Source organism: Toxotes jaculatrix, chromosome 5, assembly GCF_017976425.1.
Source record: "Toxotes jaculatrix isolate fToxJac2 chromosome 5, fToxJac2.pri, whole genome shotgun sequence".
NCBI lineage: Eukaryota > Metazoa > Chordata > Actinopteri > Toxotidae > Toxotes > Toxotes jaculatrix.
In genome coordinates, this window is record NC_054398.1 from 27904255 (window position 1) to 27931936 (window position 27682).

The 27682-nt window shown below is 40.3% G+C and overlaps 3 protein-coding genes and 2 long non-coding RNA genes across 9 annotated transcripts; all 5 read left to right on the top strand.

The window, feature by feature from the left end:
* Window positions 1–1778: 1778 nt before the first annotated feature.
* On the top strand, window positions 1779–3794 carry LOC121182362. Its single transcript, XR_005894109.1, has 3 exons — window positions 1779–2581; window positions 2670–2711; window positions 3611–3794. It is a non-coding gene; the product is annotated as an uncharacterized LOC121182362 (long non-coding RNA).
* Window positions 3795–3865: 71 nt separating this feature from the next.
* Window positions 3866–5602, top strand: LOC121182361. 2 transcript variants are annotated; one of them, XR_005894108.1, is made up of 4 exons: window positions 3866–4185; window positions 4280–4360; window positions 5113–5182; window positions 5271–5602. It is a non-coding gene; the product is annotated as an uncharacterized LOC121182361 (long non-coding RNA). The 2 variants fall into 2 exon arrangements; XR_005894107.1 differs by lacking the exon at window positions 3866–4185 and having other exon boundaries at window positions 4194–4360.
* Window positions 5603–8213: 2611 nt separating this feature from the next.
* Window positions 8214–14187, top strand: LOC121182637 (troponin I, fast skeletal muscle-like). Of its 3 annotated transcripts, none has more exons than XM_041039248.1 (7): window positions 8214–8332; window positions 11030–11062; window positions 11665–11701; window positions 12585–12713; window positions 13028–13117; window positions 13731–13904; window positions 13997–14187. In XM_041039248.1, the coding sequence occupies exons 2-7, from the start codon at window positions 11055–11057 to the stop codon at window positions 14072–14074; spliced, it is 516 nt and encodes a 171-aa protein (XP_040895182.1). In that variant the 5' UTR covers window positions 8214–8332; window positions 11030–11054; the 3' UTR covers window positions 14075–14187. The 3 variants fall into 3 exon arrangements, with proteins under 3 accessions (XP_040895182.1, XP_040895180.1, XP_040895181.1); XM_041039246.1 differs by lacking the exon at window positions 8214–8332 and adding an exon at window positions 9298–9392; XM_041039247.1 differs by lacking the exon at window positions 8214–8332 and adding an exon at window positions 9587–9673.
* A 345-nt stretch (window positions 14188–14532) lies between these two features.
* On the top strand, window positions 14533–20138 carry LOC121182635 (troponin I, fast skeletal muscle-like). 2 transcript variants are annotated; one of them, XM_041039243.1, is made up of 8 exons: window positions 14533–16340; window positions 16577–16838; window positions 18415–18447; window positions 18646–18685; window positions 18946–19074; window positions 19186–19275; window positions 19592–19765; window positions 19943–20138. In XM_041039243.1, exons 3-8 carry the CDS (start codon window positions 18440–18442, stop codon window positions 20018–20020), a joined length of 519 nt encoding a protein of 172 aa, XP_040895177.1. In that variant the 5' UTR covers window positions 14533–16340; window positions 16577–16838; window positions 18415–18439; the 3' UTR covers window positions 20021–20138. The 2 variants fall into 2 exon arrangements, with proteins under 2 accessions (XP_040895177.1, XP_040895178.1); XM_041039244.1 differs by having other exon boundaries at window positions 16577–16660.
* Window positions 20139–22272: 2134 nt separating this feature from the next.
* On the top strand, window positions 22273–27117 carry LOC121182636 (troponin I, fast skeletal muscle-like). The gene is made up of 6 exons (XM_041039245.1): window positions 22273–23235; window positions 24830–24869; window positions 24989–25117; window positions 25389–25478; window positions 26262–26435; window positions 26607–27117. Exons 1-6 carry the CDS (start codon window positions 23228–23230, stop codon window positions 26682–26684), a joined length of 519 nt encoding a protein of 172 aa, XP_040895179.1. The 5' UTR covers window positions 22273–23227; the 3' UTR covers window positions 26685–27117.
* Window positions 27118–27682: the final 565 nt, after the last annotated feature.

Genomic DNA, 27682 nt, shown 5'->3' on the forward strand with positions numbered 1-27682 from the left:
AAATCTCAGCCTGCCAAAGGATTTTTCCAGATATTTGAAAGCTTCAGTCACCATTTTACAGAGGGTTGGCATGGATATACTGTCGCTCACAAAACACACAGGCTCTGGTGGTAAATCCTGGGTTCTAGAAACAAGGTCTACAAGAGAGCTTGTCACAGGCCATGTACTTGTGGCTGGTGTGTCTCTCTCTTTCTTTTTTTCTCTTTTTTCCAGTTAGACTCCCAAGATGCACCTGTGATTATCTGCAGGTGTGGGTGTCCTATAAAAACCTGCCACACCTCTCCACTCTCTCTCTCTCTCTCCCCCACACTTCCTGCTGCAGATGACCTGGCAGCAGGGCCTACTGCTCACTCCACATTTTTCTTTTGTTAAACCCTATTTTTGATTTAATAAATGTAGTAAATTGTCTGTACTTTTGTGTACTCGTTGTGTTGCTTCCCTTTGAGCCAGGGTTTGTAACATAATGGGGGCTGGTCCAATTTTCCTGATATTTCTTGGTTCATGACTGTTTATTTTGTTACTTGGTGGAGTGTTACAGCTTTGTGGGTCCCTCCTTGTTTTTGGCTTTCCTTTTGTTAGGTATGATTGTTTGACATGCTTTATTTTGATAAATTCAAGTATCGCTGTGAGCATCAATTTCTGAGCTCCCTGGTTAGAGAGGGTGAGTGTCCCAGCTGGACATTAGTCCTTCCAACGGTTCACTCTTTTGTTATTTTTCCTTTTTTGTTTTCGAGGCTATCCCAGGTGGGGGCACGCTTCGAGGTTGTGTGGTAAGCTCTGTCTTTGGTTTACTGTGGGACCTCGAGTTCAGCGTTTAAAGTCGCCTCGGGCCTGGTAACCTCAGAAGATAGTTAGGTTAAGTTTTGTTAGGCAGGTTTCCAGGGCTTGCTCTTTTTGGACCTCTATAGCAGAGCTATGGAGCAATGCAGTGCAAATTTCTGTAAAGAGCGTGCTGAAGTCTGATTGTAGGCGGCTTTAAAGGACTTTGTCCTGGTGGTGTTTTCCTCTGGGGTGGTCAGCATGTCTGTCTGTGCAGCATCAGATGATGCACAAACTGAGCGTGCTGAAGTCTGACTGTAGCTGTATTTAGAGGACTTTGTCCTGGTGGTGTTTTCCTTTGGGGTGGTCAGCATGTCTGTGATCAGGTCTGTGATGTCAGCTAGTGCACCAAACACTTGCTCACTGTGACTTGCTGTTAACAATGGCTCCCATTCCATCCAGAGAATCCCCTGCTTCATGAACTTTTCCACTGCATCCTCTATCATGGCGTGCAGAACTTCAGGAGAAAAGTGTTGCTCAGTGGCATCCACCTTCCTCACGTGTGCTGACATGACAGAGTCAGAGAGACATCTGTCCAATGGAACCTGGGGCATCTGATATGTCTGAGTAACCCTCATATGATTATATATGTTGAAGTAACTGAGCTCACCAGTATTTTCTGAGTGATCATTGATGTACTCGTTGTCAGAGTGGCAATGTCAGGTGTTTGTACAGGTGACCCTGAATCCTGTTTCAGGCTCACCAGGAACTCTGATCCTTTTTTCGAAAAATCACTTTCCAGCTTTGCCATCATTTTATCAAATTGTTCTTGGACAAACGTGATAAAACATGGCAGTGAGTTGAGGAGCAGCACAGCTCTGGGAATGAAGGTTGTCCTTCTCCTTTGAGTACTGCATCTGGGGCAGCGGAGCCGGCGACCTGAGGAGAGCCATATGAACGTTCACATTCGCCAGGATGATAGATGGGAGCGCACTATATCTGTATTTCTCCCTCTTCAGTCTAGCTCTAATACCGCCCTTTTTCTTCCCCTTCCTGGTTATCTTCTTTTTTCGTGTGGTTTGTGGAGTCAAAGTCCCTTCGGATTTCCTCAGGGAATGTGTCAGTGGGCACGTTCCGCTATGGAGGAAGTGCGAGCCGCAGCCGAAAGTCTCTGGAGTAAGTGAGCCGTTGTCCGGCTGGGCGATTGTGATGGTTTAGGGTTGCCGTTATCTTGTCCACCAATAACCACAAAAATGTTTCTGTAACACTTCTAACACAATAAGTTGTGCTAGCTCTGCAGGCCTCTCACAGTGTCTAAGCGGGATGCGAAAAGCATTAGCAAAACTTACAGTGAGGGAGTCTTCCAGACATGACTCGTTCAATGCCCTTGTAACATATTCTGGAGAAAGTCTGACAAAGCCTTCTTTAGACGATGCCATGAGTTTTGCTAATAAATATTTGACACAGTTTTGCACCAGATCAGTTTCCATTTCATCCATGACAACTAATGAGTGCTCTTGTTTTAACCCAATGGCTATTATGTCACGCTCACTCTCATCAACTTGCTCAATATATTTCTTAACCAGAGGCCGAAGATCCTCTATTGTGATACTCGGCCTGGTAGGTGGGAATCGAGCTTCTGCCAGTTTTGACATTGTGGCCTTGAGTGAGGTCTTATAGCGTTTGACGATTCTGCTAGTCTTTGACGATTCCTCTGGCTTGCTTTTCTTCTGCCTTGACAATATTGTGCGGTGCGAAGCACACACAAACACAGACTCACACAGACATACATGTGAAGAAGTCTACTGTTGGAGCAGATGAGGTGAGTTATTTTTTGGACACTAATCATTATTTTCAGACATTAGTCATGTTTTCTACAGTGATCATTGGATTTTTTTCTTTTTTTGCAGATCATATAAATAAAACATGACTTGGACTGATTTGCTGAAGAGGTACGTTCATTCCCTTTCCTGTTACTGTAATATAAATTTTCTCCTCCCTGATGCTATTCTCACATTGGGCCGTAAATCTGAAACCCTTCTTGTGGTTTGACAGCTAATAAAATAAATAGCAATAAAACAGACATAACAATGTTGAAAGGTTATGTGTATGCTGAGTGGGGGGGGGGGGGGTGGTTTCAGTTTCAGCTGCTCCTTTGGTCTGGGAGGGGCAGTTATTTCCTGTTCCATAAAGAAAGATGCGGCCTGTCTTGATTATGATGCCTTAAGTCAGTACTTGAAGATGCACTGCTCTTTTCTAAATGTAAAAACCCAGATGATTCTTGTTACCATGACTTTAGTGTTTCTGATGATGAAATAAGAGGTACCTTATGTCAGGTTTTGAAATTACTGAATAATTAAAACCCTGAAGTCGATATTTTATCAGCTGATTGGCATCAGTCTTCTTTTTTTTTTTTTTCCAAGACTTTTTGGAAATTGTTGAAATTGTACTAAATTTAGATGGAAACAGCTCCCCTCACCATCCCAATCTCTTTTGCATCAGATTTTTGATAATGTTGATCTAAGTCCAAAGTTCGTGCAGAACCCTTTTCCTTCAAATCTTCTTATTTAACCACCTGCTACAGAGGACTTTTTTTTTTTTTTAATTTTCTAATACTTTGCTGGCAAACCGATTCCGCTCCCTTCCTGCTGAGCCCTAATTTATTTTCTTTCCACCCCCACAAGGTCAGGTGATTCTTTTATTGTCGATCCATGATCGGCTTTCACTCACTCAGGAGTATGTTGTGTTGACTGTCATGTGAAAACCTAGGTCGTATGACATGTAACGACTTTAAATATTAGAATACAGTGTTGATTTTGTGGCTGCTGCAGTGGAGCTCCCTCATCCACAGGCTCTCGATCTGCTGAGCAAACACTCATACATCGTGTCTGGTGATGGCTGAAGCATATGAAACAACTGTCAGATTGTCGGACATTCAGTCTACGGGCTCGAGTTTCCTGCCTTGTCCTGATCTCAACCATACAGCGTTACAGCACTGAAGTCCCATGGTAATCCTGATCATGACAGCCTCTGGTCTGCACTGACAGCAAGGTATGAAGTGGTTTTTACGTCAAAGACAGGAACTGCGGGGACGCTGGGTGGTTGAATATTGTCAATGGGATGTCAGTGATCTGTACGTTTTTACTGCTGGTCTCATTCTGTCCCGCGTCTCCTCAACGGCACTTGACAGCCTCAACAATGTCTCGTGTATTTGGCAACTCATTCCTCAGAGTTACTGCAGGTTATATTTGACCTCTGCTGACGGCTGCATCATATCCTCAGATAACAGCTGCCTCTTCACTCAGACTCACACCAGCCAGAATTAGAAATGAGAGAACAGAGCAGGAGAGCCATCTGGAGAGAGGAGGGGCTACAACAGTTTGCATTCTGCAGTGTCCACCACTCTGACCTGTCTGTTAGCCTGTGGTAAAAGACTGTGCTCAGTTATACTGTGGAAACACTTAACAAAAAAAAATCTCTCATCTGCTTAATGATACAGCCTTCAAATTTTCTCTTTCAGGCAGGAGGTGAACTGTCCTAACTGTCTCTGTCCTAACTCAGAGTCCTGAACATGAACAAAAACTGTCCTCAGGATTTACAGGTAAGAGACTTCTTACCTGTAAATCCTAATTTAGATTTATATTGTCTTTGTTTACTTCTCCAATAAAACTCAGTCGCCACAGAAATGAACCAGATTAGTAGTCGACAATGTCAGATTCTCACTCAGTAGATCAAAAACAGAGAGATTTAGTTTGTTAAGCGTTATTTATTTTATTGTGGAAATCTTGTTGAGATCAACATCTGTTTTGCAACAGAGTCCTGAGAATAAATGGCATACAGTACACAATATGATGTGATATATCACATATGTAAAATGCCAGTGACTAAGCTTGTTAAACAACAACAGATCTATGTCGTGTCTGTTCTGTTTTTAATCAAGGAACCATATATTTTGAAAAGCTGTAACCATCAGTGAAGCTCTTTTACTTTTTCTGTTTGACTTTTGACAATATTTCCAGACAGCTGAGCTTCATGAGACTCGTGTAATATCTTCCACAGGAGAATATTTAGCAGTATTTATATCCAACACTGCAGCAGCTGATTTCACTGATTAGTTCTTCCTCGCCTAAATGAAGGTTGTTAATCAGTGAAATCAGCTGCTTTCAATGTCACATCCTTTAACACTTTTAAATTAAACAAGCAATGGTGTTAAAGCGTTACATTAGTTACTGGATAACACTTTTAATTACGGTCGAATGTGAGAAATACTCTTCCTTATAATGACTAATAACACAGCCAGTGTCACCAAGATGCACCAGTTTGACCACAGACACTTTATTATGTTTGTTTCAGGTTGAGACACAGTATTTCATCTGTGAATGGGAGTTGTTTTTACAGCACAGCTGATGTCTGAGCAGTTCAGGTGAGACAAAAATTAAAGCTGAAGGTCAGTTTCATGAAAACAGCTGTGTTTGCATTTCATTTAATGCTGTACATCCTCTCTTTTCCAGTCCCGTAACTCGCTTGCTGGCATCACCGGCCCGATAAAGACAAACCAGTGAGGTGAGTCTCCTCTACTGAAGGTGGAAACTGACACCGGACACATGCTGGGTGACTTTTCTAGTCCAGGGTAGGCATCATGTTTGTTAGTTGTGTCAAGAGCACACCAGTGCCATTTAGTGCAGTACCCCATGTACTTCTATCAATGGGTTTTGTTTTGTTTTATTTTATTCCATTTATTTGGTGATTAAAATTTGAAACTGTTGGGGCTCAACCAGCAAACAGCTAGAATAGTCAACAATGCTACTGTCAAATTCCAACAAGCTAAAGTGAATAAATAAATCAAGGAGCAGCAGTAATCAGAAGTTAGTGTTTCCAGCTACAGTTCCTCAGATGACCAGTAGATGCTGCTCCGACCTCCAAAAAAAAAAAAAGTCACACTGAGATCACAGTATTGGCTCAAACTGGTGACTCAACTTCGTAAATCTGGGAGCAAAAACAAATTTTTGTTGTCTAAATTAATGTTTCCAAGCTAGTTATGTTTAAAAAAAAAAACAACAACAGCTTTTTGTTTCGTTGATGTAAAGTTTTGTCTGGTTGTAATTCATCTGCCATACTGTAACACATATATTCACATTGGATAACCCTAAGTGACAAGCAGTAAATCCAACCACAAACCATCCCTGCGGGTGGCGACACGGCCGCATCGTCCACGCTTCACACAGAACCAGATGGTGGATGGATCTAAACAAACTGCTACTAGCATCAGGATTATGAATCAAACTGTAAACATATACATATAGTTATTAATGCTTTCACATAGCGAGGAAAGGCCACACGCTTTTCCACTTCCGTTTCCAAACTCTGACCTGCCATACAGAGCATTCCTGAGGCTCGAGTTATAGACTGGACATCTCGGTAGAAAACACCTGCCCGTCTCCCTGACAGAACCATGAACCCTACCCTCAGCATCACCCTCCACCGCTACATTACCCGCATGATTTACACTCCATCATCTCTGCTGTCTGCACCTCACTCAGATCTGTCACCACCTTTCCCCGCAGCCTTCAGTCCTATAGTCTGACCTGCTAAATGCTTATAGCTCTGATAACACTTTTTGCCGATCAGCCGGTCTGAGGTGATCATTGGAGAAGACTTAACAAGGACATCAGTTACTCAAAAGCTTTTGTGGATGCAGACAGGTTTTACCTTCTGATTGGCTCAGTTGATTGACATTTCTGTCATTGACTTATTTACTAAACGAGTGAAAGTTTCATTTCAGTCTAAAAGAATTCATCTGCTCATTTACAGTGCTGGAATCTGATTTATACCAGTTCAGGCACTGGCGTCTATGGTCAGCTTTGACTGTAGCGACTCATGAGATCCCATCCTGTGAATCGAAGCTTGGACAAGTGACACTTCTTTAAGACATCAACAACAAATTCAGTTGTCTTTGACACTGTACTTCTGCATATCATATAAAATCTCCTGTTCCAGTAGTTTCTAACTATTTTGGTTTGCAACCCTTTAAAATCCAGCCTGGGACCATTCAGTGATAATAATCTGCCTGCATCTCAGACTCTATAGAAACACTTAGACCTGTGGTTTAATCCCAAGATTAACTATAAAGCTGCAGACTGCTTCTTCCTCTTTTGTTACTGACAGAAAAGTCACCAGACATTAGCCACCATTAGACACCAAACAACTAAAACATTTTTTATTTTCAATTTTCTTATTTGTTATACAGTTTCCTCTTTAGTTTGTTTCTTTGGATTCATAGTATGTGAGGCTGTTGAGAATTATATCTCTAGTATATTACTGAACCTGGAAAAGAAAATTATAATTAACAGGTAAAATGTTTACCGTGTTTGCAATCATTGCCTAATAGCATGCTAACATGTAAAACAATATGCAGCTGAGGATGATGTGAATGTCATTAGTTTTGCAGGTGACTAGTCATAAAAAGTAAGTTAAATTTTGTATGTTATGAGGCACTAGATAACATCAGAGGATCAGGAATTTCACTGCAGTTCATCCTGGGGACACAAATATCCAAACCAAAGTTTCAGTGTCAGTCCATCTACTACATGTTCAGCCGGGACCAAAATGGTGGACTGACTGACCAACCAACAGCAGCATCCACAAAGCAATGCCATTAGCATGGCTGAAAACAACATCACTAGTTCTTTAACAATAACCACAATCTTTTCCTAGACTTAACCAAACCTTAACCATAAAGGTTGTAGGCCATAAAAAATAGTTTTGAAAGAGTTGTTTGCCGCAGAAGACATTGAAAAGAACCCTATTTTTCTGTTAAAATATGCAGATTTTTAGTATATGTAATAATATAATAGGTAGGTGTTTAAAAAGACTGAATCCTAAAATGTTTTGTCAAACCACCTGCGATTTCCTGTATGAGTGCTTGAACATATTTGAGGAACCATTCTTGTTCAGGTAAATTCTCCCGGAGAGGAATCTGAAGCACCAAAGTAAGAACGCTTTCATGACTCAGTCATAACGTAATGCTATCCACATGGAAAAAATGCCTTCCAGCCTACCTGACATCCCACCCACACATTTTATAGCACAAGTGTTAATATGAGAGGGCCCTCCGCAGCCAGGGGAAGGTCTGGAAGCCTCTCTGAGGAGCAGCAATCCAAGATGAAACGCTAACCAAGTCAGCCGGCAATTACATGATATTAATAGACATCAGAAATGCGAGCTTGTTAAGCACTTTATTTGGAGCAATCGTTATAAGTGATATGAAAGTTTCTCTGGTGGTTTCTTTCTTTTGAGCCCGTTTCTGAACTCGCAAGACGCCGGAGGTTTCATCGTATCTTCAGTTTGGAGATTCAGATATTCTTTTTGTTTGTTTGTTTGTTTTGGGTTTTTTTGCTGCGTGACTGTTAAATGTGTTTTTGTGTTCTGTGAAGTTATCAGTGAGGAAATACAGTTTAGAAAATGTTGTAGATCAGAAACGGTCGTCAGCTGTTGACTCTTGGGACTTTGCTTTCATGGTTGGATGATCGCAAAACTTCTTCAGAAGTTTTTGTGGTCCGTCTTCCAAATTCAGGTAAACATGAGTCCTTGGTAAAGTTAACTTTATGATTTTATGTATGGAGTATGGCAACAATGGGTGTCCTACAGTGCCCTTGTTATTATTGTTCACTTCTAAACATGGCTTTTGGAGTTTTCTCTTTTCTGGGGCCAAACATCCCTTAATTACTTTAATCATCTGTTAATCTATCCAGGTGTAAGTTAAGATAATTTAACAATTCAACACACTTCCAAGCACAAACAAGGGACAAGCTGAATAAATATACCTATTATATTCCTCTTATTTCAGCCTATAAGGAACAAATTGTGTATCTTTAATAGAGCTACTTATTCCATGCACATCAAAATTTGATAAGAAAGACTGTGAGGAGGGTTGTAGGTCAACAGGATCCTCTTGTTTGGTGTGTATGTAAAAGAATTTTGAACTCTCGTGGTTATTAGCTGAAAAACCAGCATTTGTCCTTGTCCTGTGTTCTGTGGTGTCAGGCTGTTGTGGTGAAAGAGTCTTTGCTGTTTATGTCCTCTGGGAAAACCAGCAGAGCGTAAACTCCACAGCAGAAATCTGTAAGTGGAGGTGGCGGCAAGGAGACACTGGGATTTGAGGTCTTGCCAGTTTTAAAGGACGTGTCCTTCATGAGAAATCTGCCCCTAATCAGAGATGAGACGTACGTGTTTCTGCTGTTAGAAACACGTACGTCTCAAAAAAAAACACAGACATGGCTCTACTGTTCGACTCCTTTCACCCGTCGTGTCTTCATCTGGTTAAACGTTTGGACTCTGATGGCATTATAGTGAATGTGAAGCATCATCATATCCTCCCTTTTATAGTGTCCCAGTGGCACCGAGCAGAGTCCTAAAATGATATCAGGCTCCTCCTCGACGATGCCTGATTTACAGTGTGAAGTTGATGATATTTCAGGAACTGGCTGGCCGATTGGTCTAAGGATCCTGTATTTCCATAAACAGGAGCTCCATATCCATATCTGAGCCCCTGTATATATACACCCCAGGGATGATTTCTTCCCACTGCCACTGGCCACTGCTGCCCTCCTCCTCGGCTTTCTGTCTTGTCGTAGGTGAGACCTGTTTCCCTTTCTTCTTCCTCCTCCTCCTCCTCCTCTCTGCATGCCTGGAAGGAGCTGGTAAATCAATACGAAGCGGCTGTGTGGAGTCTGTTAGAGTCTTTTTGAGGAGTCCTGCCTGTAAAGTGCTAAGGTGATGAGAGTCCTGACCTCTGGAGTTTGTTAATAAGTGGAGGGAAATGTGATCCAGGGTCGAAGACGAAGGCTGATTACTGCGGGAAAAGATCTGAGGACTGTGTCTAAACGACGCTGCACTGAAACCTTAACGAGCTGAGGTTGGATGATGCCTATTTGTTTGCTTTCAGTTTTTGCTGAAGATTTTTCGCTGTCCGTTTCTAAATGTTTGAAGCATCTGGCTGTTTTGGAAAGTTAAGATGGGAATTTTTCCTGTGGGCTGTTTGAAAGATTGGATTGTGTTGAGTCTTAATCTTGCACTGTTGGACATGGTTTTCTAAAGTGAACTGTTAACTATTGGATTATGTTGTTTAGAAGTTTGATTTCTCCTCTTGGATTAGTTTAAGTGTTTGCTTGAGAGCTTGTGGGTTTGACGGAGGATGATGAGATTTCATTGTTTTCAGAAAGTAAAGTGTCAAAATCTGAACAAGTCTTAGGGTTGTGATATTTTCATTTGCTCCCAGGTCAGGTTAAATTCTGGTCAGTCAGTCTGATGGATGAAATAACAGTTAAAATGACTCGGTTAGATTTTGCTCTGATCTGTACAGGGAAGTTTAAATTTTGAAGCTTTAAACCAGTTTGAAAGAAATGTGACCGCTGCACTTGGACTGGACTTTCCTGGAGATTTGGTCTAGAAAGAGATTTTAAAAGATAAAATTATTTGTTATAACAAAGATTTTTTTTTTTTTTTTGATTTGATTGATTTTGAAGTATTAATAATTGATCTCTTCACTTGTACTGGATGTTTCTGGAGGATTGATTTTGAAAACCCTTAAACGATAAAATGAATAATTAGGACATTTTTTCTTTTTTACAGTGTATTCTCATTGTACGAGTATTTCATTGATTTGGAAAGTTTTGAAATTTAATTCTTGGGCTTAAACTGGGCTTTTCTGGAGCTTTGATCTGGGATAAAAATAATTTGATTGATTTCAGATTATTATTTTACACTTTAGCTATTTATTGAGCCTTTATTTGCCTGTGTTGAGCTCTGCGTTTCTGAGCTTCATGTTTCCAGATTCATTAGACAAGATGGAATGCTGAAACCTTGAATTATTTTTAGTAAAAATAACTCTTGAAATGTGATGCTGGGGACTGAGTCAGTTGTTTCGACTGGATTGTTTTTGCAGTGCGTGTTGGCGGCAAACACGCTGCCGAAGCACATTCTGCCCGCGGGGATTCTTCTCCACCAAAGGAATTGAAGTGTTAACTCCCAGAGGATATTTAGTTTTGAACACCTGTAAAGGAGCTTATCGCAGGCGTCAGCGGCGACATTTGACCCATACTCCAAACTTAGCTCTGTCATCACTCAGCCGCTCATCAACTGTTTGAATAGGTCACATTTCATACAGAGGAGGGTCTCTGATATTTAAGCAGGGTCAGATTATAACATCCTTTATTATCCCTCAGTGTGGGAATGGGTTTTTCCTCTGTTCTGTTTTTTTCTCCTCAAACAGGTCGTGAAAAAAAGAAACCGCCAACATGTCTGAGTAAGTGTTTCCTCTGGATTCTAGACGTAGGAACTAACTCTACAGAAAACAAATCAAATCACTGCCACTGCTTTAAAATGTTTAATTACAAGAAAAGTTCATGCTTTCAAAGTATCAGCGGTGAAATACAGTGAGTAAAAGGTGAGAAAAAAGAAAAATAAGGAATTCAGTGAGGATGGAAAGAAAGTGTGATAGGGAGAGAAAGAGTAAAAAGGAAGAAACAATGAGAAAGAAACAAAGGAGGAATGAAGAAAGGTCTGAAACAAAAAGGAGAAAGAAAACCATGAAGGAGTAAAGACTGAGGAAAGAAAAAAGTGTTTAAAGTTCACCTCCACTAACATGAAGAAAAACTGATTCGCTTTAATAACACTTTCTACTACTACTACTAACACTATTCTTTAAATTATTTATGAAGTAAACTAATGACAAGATCAGGATCAGGAACCCCATCAGAGTCTGAGCGACGAAAACGTTGAAACTGTACTGAAGAACAGAACAGAACAGGTTTTTTTTTTTAGACTCAGAACAAATAATTCAAATGATTCACTCAAATGGAAAGTTTTCTGTCGAGACACTAACGGTGTCGTTTGTTCTCTTTACAGGAAAAAGATGACATCGAGCCGCAGGCATCATCTGAAGGTACAACAGCGTCTGCAGTCACTTTCACTCTGACATTAACAGGAATTTACCACCTGATTCTGAGAAATGCTTCACAATCAAAGCTGTACATGTGAAAAAGTTTTGATTATCACAGACGTAACTGACCTGAGTGAAGAGCAGAGACCAGAACGTCTGAAGTCATTATTATTATCATCGCTGCCACTGTCAGTTCCTCACGGTTCTTTGTTAAAGGACCAGTCAGTCACTTTTTCCTTCAGATAAAAACATTTTAAAAATCATTCATCACTTTGTAATTTTTTTTTTTTTCTTGGCTGATAACTGATATATGATCATGAGTAAATGTTGATCACTTACCTCACTGAAATAAATCAGCAGCTTAAAATGTGTTTTTCTGGAAGGTTGAGTTTTTGCTTGCAGACATTTCAGCCTGGAAAAACATTTAGTTGTAGTTTAAGTGAATTTGATTATTTTAGATTCTCACAGTTGTGATTAATTGTTACTCTCGTTATCTGCTGTAATGCTGCAGTTAATAACTTGGCTCTGTAGTATAGTGAACTGTTATCTCTCTGGTTTTAATTGCAGTTGTTGGGAGAAAGTCAGCTGCTTTTTAACTGTTTAAAGCACGCTGGCACCATCTACTGGTTAAATCTGTCAAACTCTGTAAAGAGAGAAGGATGGTTTCTACCAGGATAGCTCAGGGAGACACACATGAAGTTTAGTTTATGATGGTTTAAAGGAGAAAAGTCCTCTGCACATAATAATCTTAATAGTGCTGCTACTAATACTACTACTACACTTGACATTAGAGAAAAAAACCTTTTCCTTGAAATCCTCACGTGACCTAAAACCTAGTGAATGAAAACGATATTGCCGGTTGTTTGACTTTCCTTCTGTCCTGCAGAGTTTGATGCTGCAGATTGCGGCGAGCTGGATTGAACAGGAGAAGAAGGACAATGCAGCTGCCAAGCAGGCCTACATGGCTGAACACTGCTCCGGACCAGACCTGGGCGGAGACCACGCCACCCTCATGGTGAGAGTCTAACACAGAAAATGAACTGAAACTCAGCCACTGTAGTGGTGGTGGTCCTGAGAAAACACTGACTAGCTTGCACTCACAGCTAAAGTAGTTCAGTTAAAGGAATCCTTAAGATTAACTTTCAAACAGTGACTTTGTTTCTTTATATCATTTTATGCTGATGATTATTCCTTTTACTTGACTGTCAAGAACAGAAAGTGCTCAGTGAAAGTGAGCAGCCTATTGTTGTGATTATTGTCAGCTATAATATCCATCAGTGAACGGCTGTGAACTGTACGTAGACGTCCTGTCGGTCTTTCTTTTTTCAGGAAACCTGTAAAAAGCTGCACTCCCTCATCGACAAAATCGATGAAGAGAGGTACGACTTGGAGGCCAAAGTGGGCAAGGCCGATAAAGAGGTACACCTCCTGCTGCTGCTGCTGCCGCTCAGCTCTTCACCACACGACAATAATTATGACAAACAAAGAAGTCTGTTACAGAGAGAAAAAGTTTGGTAAAGTTAAGAATTATTCACACATTTGACCAAACACACATCTGGAGCGTCTGTGTTTCTTAACTGTGGAGTGTGTCTGTGTGTGTTTGTGTTGAACTCAGCATCTGAACTTCAGTTTTCTCTTTGATTGTTCGTGCCGTGGAGTCTTTCATCATAATTTCCTAATTATTCATTTCTGAGAAAGGCCTTTGCAGTTTGTTGGGGGCGGTGTTAGGTAAGTGGAAAAGGTTCATTTTACGGTTTGTTTTCACAGTAGCACAGCATCAGTGTGGCTCATTGATTAACAGCTGATTAACAGTTTCTGGACAACAATGGAGTTTCATGGCACAGAGGAATATCAGGCTGTAGATACACAACACTTGCTGTTAGGATCAGTTCATTGATGTTCTCAGTGTTTTCGTGGGATTTGATGAGAAAAATGAGAAATATACAGAATTAGAAGACCTATCCCTTAAATGCTTTAATGCTGCTCTGCCTCTGGGCCCCATTTCACCTTCAGACTGCTTGGTCTCTCTTAGATCGATGACCTGAAGATCAAAGTGGTCGACCTGGCCGGAGTGAAGAAACCCGCTCTGAAGAAAGTTCGCATGTCCGCTGACGCCATGCTGAAAGCTCTGCTGGGCTCCAAACATACGGTCAACCTGGACCTGAGGGCCAACCTGAAGCAGGTCAAGAAGGAGGTGAAAGAGGAGGTGAGTCTTTACAGGTGGACAATCTGACAGGTAATAAGAGTGTAGTCAAACGATGGACACCTGTTGACTTGTGAACTGTCTGTGTCCTGCAGCCTGCAGAGGCAGTCGGTGACTGGCGTAAGAACATTGAGGACAAGGCCGACAGGAAGAAGATGTTCGAGAGTGCCTAAAGAATTTATCTCTGTTCTCTTAGTCGCTTTGGGCTGTTCGCACTTTTTATGGAATTTATAAAATTTTTCATTGACTTGAAATATATTTTGTTTCATTAAATCTGTGAGTTTCAGCTCCGTCTGTTAGTGTACATTTGTATAGCGAGTAGTTAAGATGGGAAAAGACCCTTTAATCTCACCGTTCCCTCTAATATCAGACTTTTATTTTGGAGTGTGACTTCCTGTTTCGTTCTGTGCTGATGTTTACTTTTGACATCCTCCTGCTCTTAGTGTTTTTGTAATAAATGTGTTTCGTTTCCTACATCCGCTCTCGTGAGGTATTCTGTCTTTCGACTCGGTGATGCACAACACTGCAGAGGAAGCACACGACGCACCTTCATCCAGTTTAAATCATCTTAAAAAAATAAAAGGTCACAACATCGTCGCTGTTTAGCTTGTTTTTCTGTTTGTTTTTGTCAAATGTTAAAGCTAAACTTGCCTGGAAACAGAATTCATGCTTGTTTTCATCAAAGTGAGTTCAGTCGATGCCTCATCTTCAGCCGTCTGTTGATGATGATTAATGAGGTTAATGTTTCTGAACTTTGTAATGAGATGAGTTCTGTTTGAAGGTGGGGTTTCGAGCTTTAACAAGCTTGTGCTGTGCCCTTTGTAGTGGTGTGTATGTCATTGAGAGACAAGACAAAATATCCACGTTTCGCTCTGTGTCAAACCTGGAAATTATGTTTCTATACAACAAATTTGCTGTAACTTCTCTTTGAAGGAAAACGTAATGTTGGCTGGATCCTGTTTTCTGTTAACATCGTCAGAAAATTCTGTTAACATCTTAATTTGACAAGTCACTAAAATGTTGACAACAAATCAATAAAATGTTCACTGACAACCTTTTTTTCTGACATCATTTCCTGTGGACATAATCCAGCCAGTGATTACGTTGCCACCACAGCTGAATTTAGTAAAAACATATAAACATAATTTGTAGGAGACAGAGTTGTCTTCGTTCATGCGTTCAGGGAGCTGTGAAAAGTGAATGGTGACCTGTTCTGTAATTTTTTTTTTAACACATTTGGGATTTTTTTTTTTTTCTTAAGATCAAATGATGAAATTTCTCCTTTAGTAAAAAAAATCATTTCTATGTTTATCTACAACAAAATGCTCTAAACTCAAGGTAACATCATCAGCCCTTTTCCAAGGCTTTCAACCATGTCCCACAGCCTTCCTCAGCCCCCTCCGTACACACAGATTTGCTGAAGAAGCCTGTGATATACAGTTGAAAGCTCTAGAAAAACGCCACTAGGTGAATCTGGAGTTTATTACATTTTATCACAGATGCGTGTCCCCAAGGTCAGGGGTGATTTTTTTTGCCCAAAGCAATATCTATATTTTTCATATGAAATTGTTTTCTATTTAAAAACGTTCGTATACATCTTTCTATTTTTTTAATCAGAGTCTGTGACTCTGTCCCTTCAACAGACTCAAATCTTAACTGTGATTAGAAATGAAGACTTTCTGGACACTGTATGTCCCTTCAGGGCTTCCATCTCAGGACTGCTAGAATAAGTGTCAGCAGTAAAATGTGGTGTTGAGTGTCCAGTGTGTGAGTAAAGGGCGGCGAACTCATTCACACTGACCACTCGGTGTCAGCAGAGGTCTTCATGTCCCGCTCCTACAGTCTCTGTGCTGTTCACGGTGTTCGAACTTCCGTCCTCTGCAAACGTCTCAGGCCAAATATTTGGACAAATTTTCCACAAAAATACCTGAAACAGTAAAAATGGACCCAAGCAAATGAATTAGTGTGAAATCATGAAGGAGATTCCACACTTTAAAATGTTTTTATAATGTTTAATCTTTAATTGGTCAATTTATTTATTGTTTTTGTTTGTTTTCAAAAGAAAAACTTTTTTTTTCTTCTGAAAAAAAAAAAAGACACTTTTGAAATCTTTTTGAGAACTTGATCTCAGTTGTTGTTCAGCAGTAAAAAGTTCAGGACAAATGTCTGATAATTACTGCCCGAGGATCAGATCCGTGTGAGATCAGGGTCTCTGTTTCCTGTTCCATTATTTTCTAACGGGCCGCTCTGATCTGAGGTGGACGCCGCTCCGCCACACAGAAGGTGAGCGGCGTCACTCTGATTTTACTGTTGGAGACAGGATGTGAGTCTCAGTGACAAGGTCCTTGTTTGTGTTCACTGTTTGAAATTTCTGTTGTTTTTCAGTTGCTGCATCTGAAAATCCAGGTCCAACTGAAGCAGCTGTGAAAATGGGATTTTGTGAGTTTTTTTTCAGTCCCTATCTGTTTAACGTGTCACTAACATTTTTCTGCATTGTGAATGTGGTGGGTGTTAGTGTAGGTGTCAATCCATTGAGAAATCTGTGTATCAAACAAACATTGTGAAATTTTCCCACAATGAAAAAAGCTTTTTGGCTAATTATTCATGACACTGAGTCTCATTAAGTCTCCTCTGAGTCATATTTTTTTTTCTTTGACTCTTTTCGATGTCTTCAGGCCCTGCTGACTGTCTTAGCTGTCCCACTGAGGACTGCTGACCACCTTGGACCGACCAGACATCGATGGTGGAGGATTTACGAGGTGAGCGGTCAAAGGATGAAGGTATTTCAGGATCTCATTTGCCTGGTTGGACTCCCTCATGGCCATAAAGAGGAACCTCCGAACGCCCGTCCAAGCCCATATATACCCCCTCCACAGATTCTAGGTTTTAGTCTGTGACTCCCTCACTCTGCTGCTCCTCATCATCATCGCTTTGTAGGTGAGAAACTCTTTTACTTTGTGCATTTAGTGGCTAAAGGGAAGATGATGCCTAGTAGCAAAGATGGTGATGGATTGGTACGTTTCACCTATTTGCAGAACGCAGTCAGTGTTTGACCACTGGGCAGTTTAGAAGAACGAAAAACTATTTTCTGTTTATATTCAAATAATAATCATGTATTTATAAATTAACTGATGAGACTCAGTTGGGAGGTAACGAATCATATCACAGGATATTTTTTAATTACTTTTGGACTGAACATCTTAATCATATGGACGCCTTCTTCTGTCTTTGTCTATAACTTTGTCTATAGCATCAAGAATATAAAATACATCTAGTTTCTCTGTCTTATTTAAGTGCTGGTAAATCTGATTACCCCTGAGTGAAAAATAACCCAAATATAAGATTACAGGTGAAGCTAAAACTAGCCCTGAGATGTCAGAAAGAACAAAAAGAAAACAGTGATGAAATCACAGATGCTGCAAAACATCTTTCTCAGTCAACCAGGATTGAAGTCAGGGAGGTCAAAGGCAAAAAAAACAAAAAAAAACAAAAACCAATCTAATATTCAGCAGAAATATCCAAAACCCTTTAAAAATGTTTCTTAAATAAAATCTGAATCTGTTTAATTTGGCTGTTATCCAGATGGGGGTCATCAAAGATAAAATTAGTCAAAAAGTTTATGGAGTTTGGTTTTAAAATGTTGGAATTTATCTGATTTTGATCATTACAAACCTGAATGCTGTCACTTACTCTTAGTCACCTCTTCTATGTTCCATGTTACTGCTCATAAAGAATTCATCATAAATGTCAATGTTGACCTTTGACCCTCAGCCAGGATTAGCTGTGACCTGATTGGCTCAGGATTTATGGATCCTGAATCCTAAAGTTTCTATTTTTACAACCAAGAAATTACTAAAGACACACAAGTCCCCTGGAACCTGCTGACGGGCCCCCAGTGGCCCTCAGGCCACAGGTTGACAAACATACACACACACACACACAGTTTTCAGATGATGGAAAGTATCACTAATCACACATGAATTTTCTAAATAGTTATTTTTACAAGGCAAAGATGGAATATTCAGGCCTGACATGAAACCAGTAAACAGGCTGAAAATAACATTATACACTGTTCAATCATGGTAAATTAAAGAGCTATAACACACTGGACATTAGGGCAAGGAATTTTACAAATGACCGAAAGGATCAATCAGTTAAACAATTAATCAATTTATTAGCCAATCATTTGAAATCATTTGAATCATTTGAAAATAGAAATCTGAAAGTGCTGACGTGACATCTTGTTGAAATGGAGCTAAAAGCAAAAACAGGTGTAGTTTTCCTCCTGTCAATCAAAGAGTCAGTTTTGTGATTGAGGGGTCAGAGGTCAAAGGTCTGATCTTATGTAAGATGGTGTTGTGTATCACAAACTGCAGAGCCTCCTTGTTCCGTGTAAAAACTGACTAAAACACTTTCATGTACATTTGTTAAACAACCTCTGATATTCAACACTGATCTTCTCATATTTTTTCTTCTTTTTAATTGTCTTTTTCTTTTTCCTGATAATTAACAGATTCTGAAACCAAAAAGACGCCAAGATGTCTGAGTAAGTATCAGTTTATTCTGTTTGGCAGCCAGCATGAAGGTGGTCGAACAAAAAACACATTTAAAGACGTCAACTTGAATCCTGCAAAGCTGTGATTGTCATTTATTACTTTTTACTATTTTACAGAAAACCCTTCAGTTTTATTGTTCTTATTATTTAGTGTTGTTTTTATTAATATTATGTTTTCATTGATTGAAGGGGAAAGAAGATGACATCGAGCCGCAGGCATCATCTCAAGGTAAGGCTGAAGAGAATCAGGTGGACACCAGCGCTAACTCATGGGGATGGGGGCGATCATGTTGCTTTGTGTGCTGGATGTAGAGATATGCTACTGTGTGCTAACCAGTTAGCTATGATAGCTTTACTATGCGTGTCTGCCTGCTTGTTGTAGAGTTCTTCTGCCCCCCAGTGGCCAGAAAAATCAGTTATCGCAGCTTTAAGGAAAAAAAAACCCCTAATGCTGAGTGTAATCACTGTCTCTGTGTCCTCGTCCTGCAGAGTTTGATGCTGCAGATCGCTGCTAGCTGGCTGGAGCAGGAAGCTAACGAAATCGCAGCCACCAAAGAAGCTTACATGGAAGAGAAATGCCCCACCCCCGACCTGAGCGGAGACCAGGCGGCTCTGATGGTAAAAACCCTTCAACACACAGATAAATCTTCACTCTTGTGTCCTAAAGAGAGGAGGAACTGAGGCTGTGCAGGGCAAGAAAAAAAATCTTTTCTCTTTGTTTATCAACAGGAAATCTGCAAAAAGCTGTACCAGGCCCTCGACAAGATTGATGAGGACAGATATGATGCTGAGGCCAAAGTGGCAAAGACAGACAAAGAGGTAGAGACGTCTCTCTGTCATAGATACTTTAACGTGAATAGTATTTGGTCTTGTTATGTTTAGGTAAGCTCTCACGGTTAAGTGTCTCTTGCATGTTAAAGAGTTTGTGTGAATAAATTTGACGTATGGGGTTGTTCTAAACTTTAATATGTCAATATCACAAGCTCTTCAAAGACTTGCCATCTTTTTCAATAGAAATCCGTAAACAAAACAACACGGGAAGCTAAAATGTCCATCTGCTGTGGGTTGGTCTTTGGGTTTACGTGTGAGTTTCCGTGTGTAGGACTGTATCGGTGAGCCGAGTTTGTGTTTTTAGATCGAGGAGCTGAAGCTGAGGGTGGTCGAGCTGGCCGGAGTGAAGAAACCCGCCCTGAAGAAAGTGCGTATGTCTGCTGACGCCATGCTGCAGGCTCTGCTGGGAGGAAAACACAAGGTGACCATGGACCTGAGGGCCAACCTGAAGCAGGTCAAGAAGGAGGTGAAAGAGGAGGTGAGGACCGAGTCCAAAGACCAAGATCTGATGTTTCACCTGACACTGCTCTCACATCATGTAACAACAGCAGGAACCGGAAACTCTGCCATTAAACATCAGATAATGAAAACATTCAGTGTAAGCGTCAGAATATAGTTTCTGTATTAATGAGTCTTTGTGTTGTTGTTCCTCCAGTCAACAGACGCTGTCGGCGACTGGCGTAAAAACATCGAGGACAAAGCCGACAGGAAGAAGATGTTCGAGACTTCTTAAAGACTTTCAAATTCAACTTTCCGTTTTCAGTTTCTCTGGGCTGCCCCTGTTACATCTGTCCTTTTTCATGGAATTGGAAAAACTTGTGCCATTAAATTTTTTTTGTTTTGGAATAAGGCAACGCTGTGAATCTGCAGTTTCTTACATTGTTTGGAAATATAGACGTTAAAGGGTTATTTTTTTTGTTGAGATTTGCTTGGTTTTGTTTCATTAACCCTGCTAAAGGGGGAAATGATCTTATATTCTCTAAGTTCCTTTAAACCAAAGAGATGTTGAAGTCCATGTTGATCTGACCCTGAGATTTCTCCCTTCAGACAAAACGTTTTTTACGTAGAAAGACAAAAGCAGGAGCTGTTTGGAGGATGAAGAAGTCACTTAAATTTAAACTTTACCTGAACTAATACTTCATAAATTCTTTTGGCACAACAGCAAATTAGGAGAAACCTCTTAATGTGAAGCGTGTTTATCTTCTAGTTACCTGAGCGCTCTGCTCATGTTGAACCACCAGATGTCAGCAGAGAGCCTTCCTCTTCCTCTTTTTTCTGCTGAATGGTTTTTCTTCCTCCACATCATCTCTCCTTAGTTTCAGTCATGACACGTGGCAACATATTTCCATTAAATCACAATTCTTCGGTCTAACTCCTCATCATATTTGATCATTGTCACAAACCAAAGCTGCAGCAACATGAAGTTCTACAAACGGTGAGTAACAATTTCCTCTTCTCACTTTATTCCTACTTTTTATTTGTTATTGCCTGAAAATTTAAAAGGTTTACTGATGTTTACGTTAAAAGTCCATGTTGTGTGTTGAGTATCTCATGTGATGAATGAATTTCTACCATTTTATTCATTGAAACTACATGTAAATGAAGTTTACAGACACATTCTCCCTAAATCTCTTTGAAAATCTCCTAAAATTTAAAATGTAAAAAGATGATGGACTTGCATATTGTAAAATATGATGACCATAACCATAGTGAGAGTTTTCTTACAGTCAGTCATCTTTATTTCTCTAATACTTAGTGAACAGTCAGTTTACTGAAGTTACAGGCCATTTGTCCTGTCTGTACTGGTTCGCATGAAATCTTTTCCTAACATGCTTCTACCTGAAGTGATGGGGGAGTCCTCCCTCCGGGCTTCAGCAGCCTGAGTTATACTAATGAGGTGGACATATGTGGATATATGTCTTCTGTCTGAACTGAAATGACTATAACTTTGAAAGATTCAGAAGCCTCATACCAACTTAAGCTGGGCTTTATTTTACGTGAGGCGTGGTGGGTGTGACGAGCAGCTTCACACGCTGTCCTCGCTGCTGGTATAAAGGACACTGGATCTGTGAGCATCAATCATGTCGCCCACTCTGCACTGGCTGTTGTGTAACAATTGCTTCATCCCCTCACTTGTTCCTGAGGGAGGGAACCTGATAGCGTCTGTCCAGGGTCCAGTCCAGGGAGGCGACTTCCTGCGCCTGAAATTTATGAGGTTCCTCGGAGAGTTGCGGTGGTATTTCTGGAGCCTGCTGGCCCATTGGTCTGAAGTGGCTCTGCTACCATAAAGAGGGCTGACTTTTCTGCTGAGTGAGCACTTCACACCCTATATACCCTGTTTAATCTTTACTGTTTGGGACTTGGCAGCGTCTCCCCCCTTCTTCTTCTTCTTCTGCTTCGTCTTCCTCGTCACGTTCAGTAGGTGAGCGTCTGTCCTGCAGCTTGGATTCTTTTACTCTACTAGGAAACAATACAGAGAGTCACACTGAGGTCTGGTGAGCAGGTGGGAGTTTGGTTTATTCTGCGGAGATGGTTTTAAGCGTGTTGGACTGGTTTTTAAAGGTGGTGCTGCAGGTGTGACCTCTGACCTCTGAGGCTGCGTTCAGGGATTTGGAGGCAGAATCGAGAGCAGGAGCAGTTAAATGGCCGCTGAGACTTACCGGACTTTTTGAAGGACACTGTAGGACGCTCAGCTGAAGAGTGAAATAACTGTTGGACGTTCAGGCTGTTTAAAGTTTGAATTCAGGCTAATTTGTCATTTTGTGGTTTTATTTTGACGGGGTCCAGCTTGTCTTTTAATGAAAATCCACTTTTCGCTCATTCAAGGCCTTTGGATGTTTCCTTAAGCTTGAATACATGATGATTCAATTTCACACATATATGTCGATATATGTGTGAAATTATGTATGAAATTACAGACTTTTCATTTCCAAATAATTTCAGAACAAAAACCGTTGCGTAATTCAGCACTAATTATATCAAAAATGGGATTTTCATGAAAGAAAAGCTTCATGTCAACACTCATAAATATTCATGTATTCATCTTTCATTTATTGGAAGCTTGTGCACTGATTAAAAGAAATTATTTAGGCATTGGTAATTAAAAGGGCGCTAATTGAACACGGCTTTTTTCTTATTAGTAGTTCCACTATACATGATTCATTCCTGGAAACCTTCAAAATCATCCGGAAATTATGCACCTGTAAATAAAGCACTACCAATGATTTTTGCTGTAAATTACTTAATGTGATTCTAATAATAATAAGTTAAATAAGGAAAACTGAAGAAATGTTAATGTTCCCACTGAGGATTTAAAACTGTCTGTATCTTGAGAAAAACTTGTACTCTTTTTAAAAAGTGGTTCATGTTTTTGCTTGATCAAAAATACTTTTTTTTAATGTAGGTTTTGTAAATTCCTCAAGCTTTTTTTTTAAGCTTTTAAGAAGCTTTTAAAGAGCCTGATTCTTTACATTGTGATCTGAACAGTTTCTGGACACGCCTCGGTGTCAGCCGGTGGTTTGCATGCCTGCGGGATGTTGGAATCGGTGTTAACGGCACTCACTGCGTGCTTTGCGCCACATTTGGTTCCTCTGCTGGTGGCATTTCGTGCTCAGATCTTTGGCTCGCAGTAAGAAGTTAAATTCCAGGCAGAACGTCTTCTGAGGGGGCAACTGTTCAGCTTGTGGGCCCTGGCATCTGACCCCGCCTGTCCAAAATTAGCCGGTTTGTGATCACTGGCAGCCGGTTTTCCAGGATAGTAAAGCGTTTCGTATTTCCTGCTGGAGGTCAAAGGGTCACTGATTGATAACGTGGGGGAAACGGGACTCGTCCAGTTCAGCTGCGGACAGAGTCAGTGTGCTTTATCAAACCTGTCCGCTCATGTTTAACTGATGAGAGTTTTCTGTCTCTGAACAGGGTGTGAAGATCACAAACCGCCAAAATGTCTGAGTAAGTACTGTCTTCTTCTTCTTTTTCACTGAGGTGGTCTCGTTAACCTGCAGATGAGAACTAGACTCATCTTAAAGACACAACCGTAAAGACTTAATCGTACTATAACCTCCTATTCCATTTTATTTTGCTGCTTTGAAACAGTTGTAACAGCTCTTTAAAGGTATTTTTCCACCATTTTTAGACATCAGGCTCAGCTTTTGTTTAAATTCGTCATAATTTCTAACAAACTTTTGCATTTAAACAAAGTAGATTCCAGATTGTGTCATAATCTGCTGTCTAATTCTAGGCTGAGAGATGATGTATTACCCTTCTCTAAATGTTTTGTCTTCAGTCATTTTAGCAGGTAATGTTTGTTTTGGAGGGTTATGAACTTTTACTTTATCCACATGGTGAAAAAACTGAAAGGAGAGAATTGAGAATCTGAGAAAAGAATTTAGCAAAATTGGTTTGTATTTGTAAGCAGCTGTTGGTTTCCAGAGGAACGTCCTTGAAAGAAAAGCTCAATTTAAACCTAATTAAAAGTGAAAAGTAAAGAAATTACATCAGCTTATAGCATTCATCTTAAAGTCTGGTGGAATGACAGGATACCTCAGAAATGAAAGTGTTGGACAGTGTTAATGTCAACCTGCTTCTGCTGCTACAGGAAAAGGCAGAGGGTCAAAAAATTTATGAGGATTCATCACTGAGGGAGCGTCATTGTCTGTGCACAGTTTCATGATAACCATTCTGGATCAAAGCGTCTGAACTGTTTCTAAACTGATGTGAACACATGTGAATGAACCAGTTCAGAGAATGACTGTCAGTTTAAAGGTCGACCTTTCAGCCTCGGGTGACAGCAGCTATAAGTGTTGCTGGCATGTGTGAGGACACTAACACTTTTAACACAGGCAGATAATGTGAGAATAATACACTTTATAAACCAAGCTCAGCTTTTCAAATGGTTGCAGTTTGCTTTCCCACCACATGTCACTGAAAGTGTTGATGTCTTTAGTCTCCTGAAGATGAGCGTGTTATCAGTGTGTTGTGATTTACACCTCTTGCCTTCTGGTTCAGGTTCTAGTTAAGCATTTTTGGGAAATCACTGGTGGCCATCAACTGGTTAGCTTAGCTTAGCCTGCACCTCTAAAACTCACTAGTTAACATATTACATCTTGTTTGTTTAATCCAGACAAAGTCAAAGTGTAAAAACAATGTTTTTTGTTGTATGGGCCCAACTACTTCTTGGCACATGACCGGATGTAAAACTGTTTTACACATGCTTTTGTACAGATTAAACAAACAGGTGTATAACATGTTAACCAGTGAGCTTTAGAGGTGCGGGGAGGTGGATTTTCTTTTGTTCAGGCAGGGCCAGGCTAACTGTTTCCCCCTGTTTCCAGTCTTTATGCTAAGCTAAGCTAACAAGCTGCTTAGCTTAACGATATGAGGTATCAGTGTTTTTAAGTCTTTCTGCCAGAAAGCAAATAAGTGTATTTCCAAAAAATGTCAAACTATTCTTTAAGAAGTTAATATGCATTTTCAAAGCAGCTCTGATATTGTGTGATCAAACTCCTCCATCAGTCCTGATAATGACTTTATTTTTATTTTAAAGGGGAAAGAAAATGACATCCAGCCGCAGGCATCATCTGAAGGTGAGTGGAAAACCTTCTTTACCTTTCCATCAGGGTCTTATTAGCAGCGTTTAAGTGTCGGTGAAATGCTATTTTTGACCTTTAAATGGAAAATTTCATCTCATTTCATCTCCCTGCAGAGCTTGATGCTGCAGATCGCTGCCAACTGGATCGAGCAGGAGAAGAAGGAAATCGAGGAGGCGAAGGAGGCCTACATGGCCGAGAACTGCCCCGCCCCAGACCTCAGCGGAGACCAGGCTGCCCTCATGGTGAGACGATGCTGCTGTCAGCTCATACTTTATCCCAGTACTTAAATTTGACCATTTTTAATTCCAAAAAAGGTGAAATATTCAGTGTTGCTCTGGAGACTTTTCCTCGTTATGGCGAAACAGAGTCTGAAGTTGAATTTAGATCCGATGTAGTGGAGTAAAAAGCACATTGTTCCCCTATGAAATGTGGTTGAATGGAAGAATAAAGTAGCAGCTGAAGGCATGATTTTAACATGTTAGCACCTATGTTTGTTTGTTTATTATTAAACAGGAAATTTGCAAGAAGCTCCAACTGGCCATCGACAAGATCGACGACATGAGGTACGACGCCGAGGCCAAAGTTCAGAAAGCCGACAAAGAGGTGAGAGACGTGAGATGAGGTAAAAGGTGCCGACAGCAGATTTTCACCTCAGTCGGTTGTTGAGTCTTAAAATAGTATTTTTCAGACAGTTGACATTTCCTCTGTTTTTTTTTCCCTGCTAAAAATAAACTTTGCTTCAGAATTTTCTAGAATTTAAATGTGTTTTTCATATAAGAATAATATAATAAAGAATATTGATCAATCAACTGATTGGATTTCACCTGGTCGGTCGTGGTCAGAGTGACTCACTGGTCTCTAACTGTAAAACAGTTGATATGAATTTTTTTTTTGATGATAATTTTATCTGTTTGATTTCGCCTCAGATTCCTCGGAAGCATTTGAGCAGACTGAACAAAGTGTTTAACTAAGAAAACATTAGACTTTTGTGGATGGTGGATTTTTCACGTTGGGTGGAGTGTAATTATCCTCAGGTCTCTATCACACCTTTCTTTTTTTTTTTTTTTGGCTGTCCTTTAGGACTGGGTCTCCTTTTATTTACAAATAAATGTGTGCACATTGGTTCACTGTAGATTTTCCTGTGGTCTCGTTCAGATAGGGTCAAAAAAATGTAACTTGTTTTCTAACATTGTGGTGGTTTAGGTATTTTTGATTATTTTTACCAGAAAACTGAGAACTCAAAGAGAAATGATGAAAACATTGTCCCAGCAGGTTTTCATTGGTCCCACTGTACCATCATAACTCTATAATCCATGAGAACCACTCCTGTTCCTGTAATGTCCAGATTCACATTTGAACTGACACGGGACGTTTCTCTGCCTCCAGATCGAGGATCTGAAACTGAAGGTGGTCGAGCTGGCCGGAGTGAAGAAACCCGCCCTGAAGAAAGTGCGTATGTCTGCTGACGCCATGCTGCAGGCTCTGCTGGGAGGAAAACACAAGGTGACCATGGACCTGAGGGCCAACCTGAAGCAGGTCAAGAAGGAGGTGAAAGAGGAGGTGAGGGCCGAGTCCAAAGACCAAGCACTGATGTTTCACCTGCTCTCACATCATGTAACAACAGCAGGAACCGGAAACTCTGCCATCAATCATCAGATAATGAAAACATTCATTGTCAGTGTCAGAATATTGTTTCTGTGTTAATGAGTCTTTGTGTTGTTGTTCCTCCAGTCAACAGAGGCCGTCGGCGACTGGCGTAAAAACATCGAGGACAAAGCCGACAGGAAGAAGATGTTCGAGACTTCCTAAAACCCTCCTGGACCGACGAGGACGACAGCAGGGGAGACGTTTCTGTCTGAGGTCTGAGTGACTCTGAGCCCCAGCAGGACACACAGGGAAAGGAGTTTAGACACTTTTTTTGGTTCGTTGTTTTTTTTTTTGGTTGTTTTTGTGATATATACCATTGCCTGAGAGAGAATGAACTCAAACAAAGAAACAGCTAAAGCATCTGACACAGAAACATTAGTTCAAACTGTACAAGATTTCATGGAGTCATTAGAAATAAATGTTATGCAATAAGGATTAATTTGTTTGCTACTTTTATCCGTGTTTTATCCTTCTTCATTTTGTTTTTCCCAAATTACATTTCCTACAGTGATTTACTCAGTCAGTCTTAGAAATCAGTCATTTCTGGACAAATTAAACTTTGTTCTATTTAATTTAAATTAACATAAAAGTGTAACTCAGGAAAGTCGTCTCTGTTATGAGACAAATGAAGACTTTTGCTTGTGAGCTGTGTTTGAAAACTTCACAAAAAACTGAGTCAAGATGTTTTTTTAGATGTTTATTTCCAAAGAGTGAAGTTTCAGTGAGAGAAGACATGTTCGTCTTTTCATCTGTATCAGGACAGTTTAAGAGCTTTTCAGTGAAACTCACCACCTTTAGTGAAAGGAACCAGTATACAAAACACAGAAAAAGTACAGAGCTGGAGTCAGGACTTTGTTAGCTTAGCTTAGCTTAGCATAAAGACTGGCAGCAGAGGGAAACGGCTAGCTTGGCTCACACAGATATTAAACTAAAGATGTCACTCTCTGTTTCCCTAAATGTTTAACTATTCCTTTTAAAGAAGACAGAATAAAGAATCACAGAAAAAGACGATTCTTAAAGCAGCTGATTTGTGTTTGATAAAAAGAAGCTTGAGTGAACCTGTTTAATCAAAAAGACATGAAGGTTAAATTCACATTAAGACCACAGAGCTTTATCTTTGTCGTCAAGTCTTCAAACAGTTGCTGATATTGCTTCAAAAA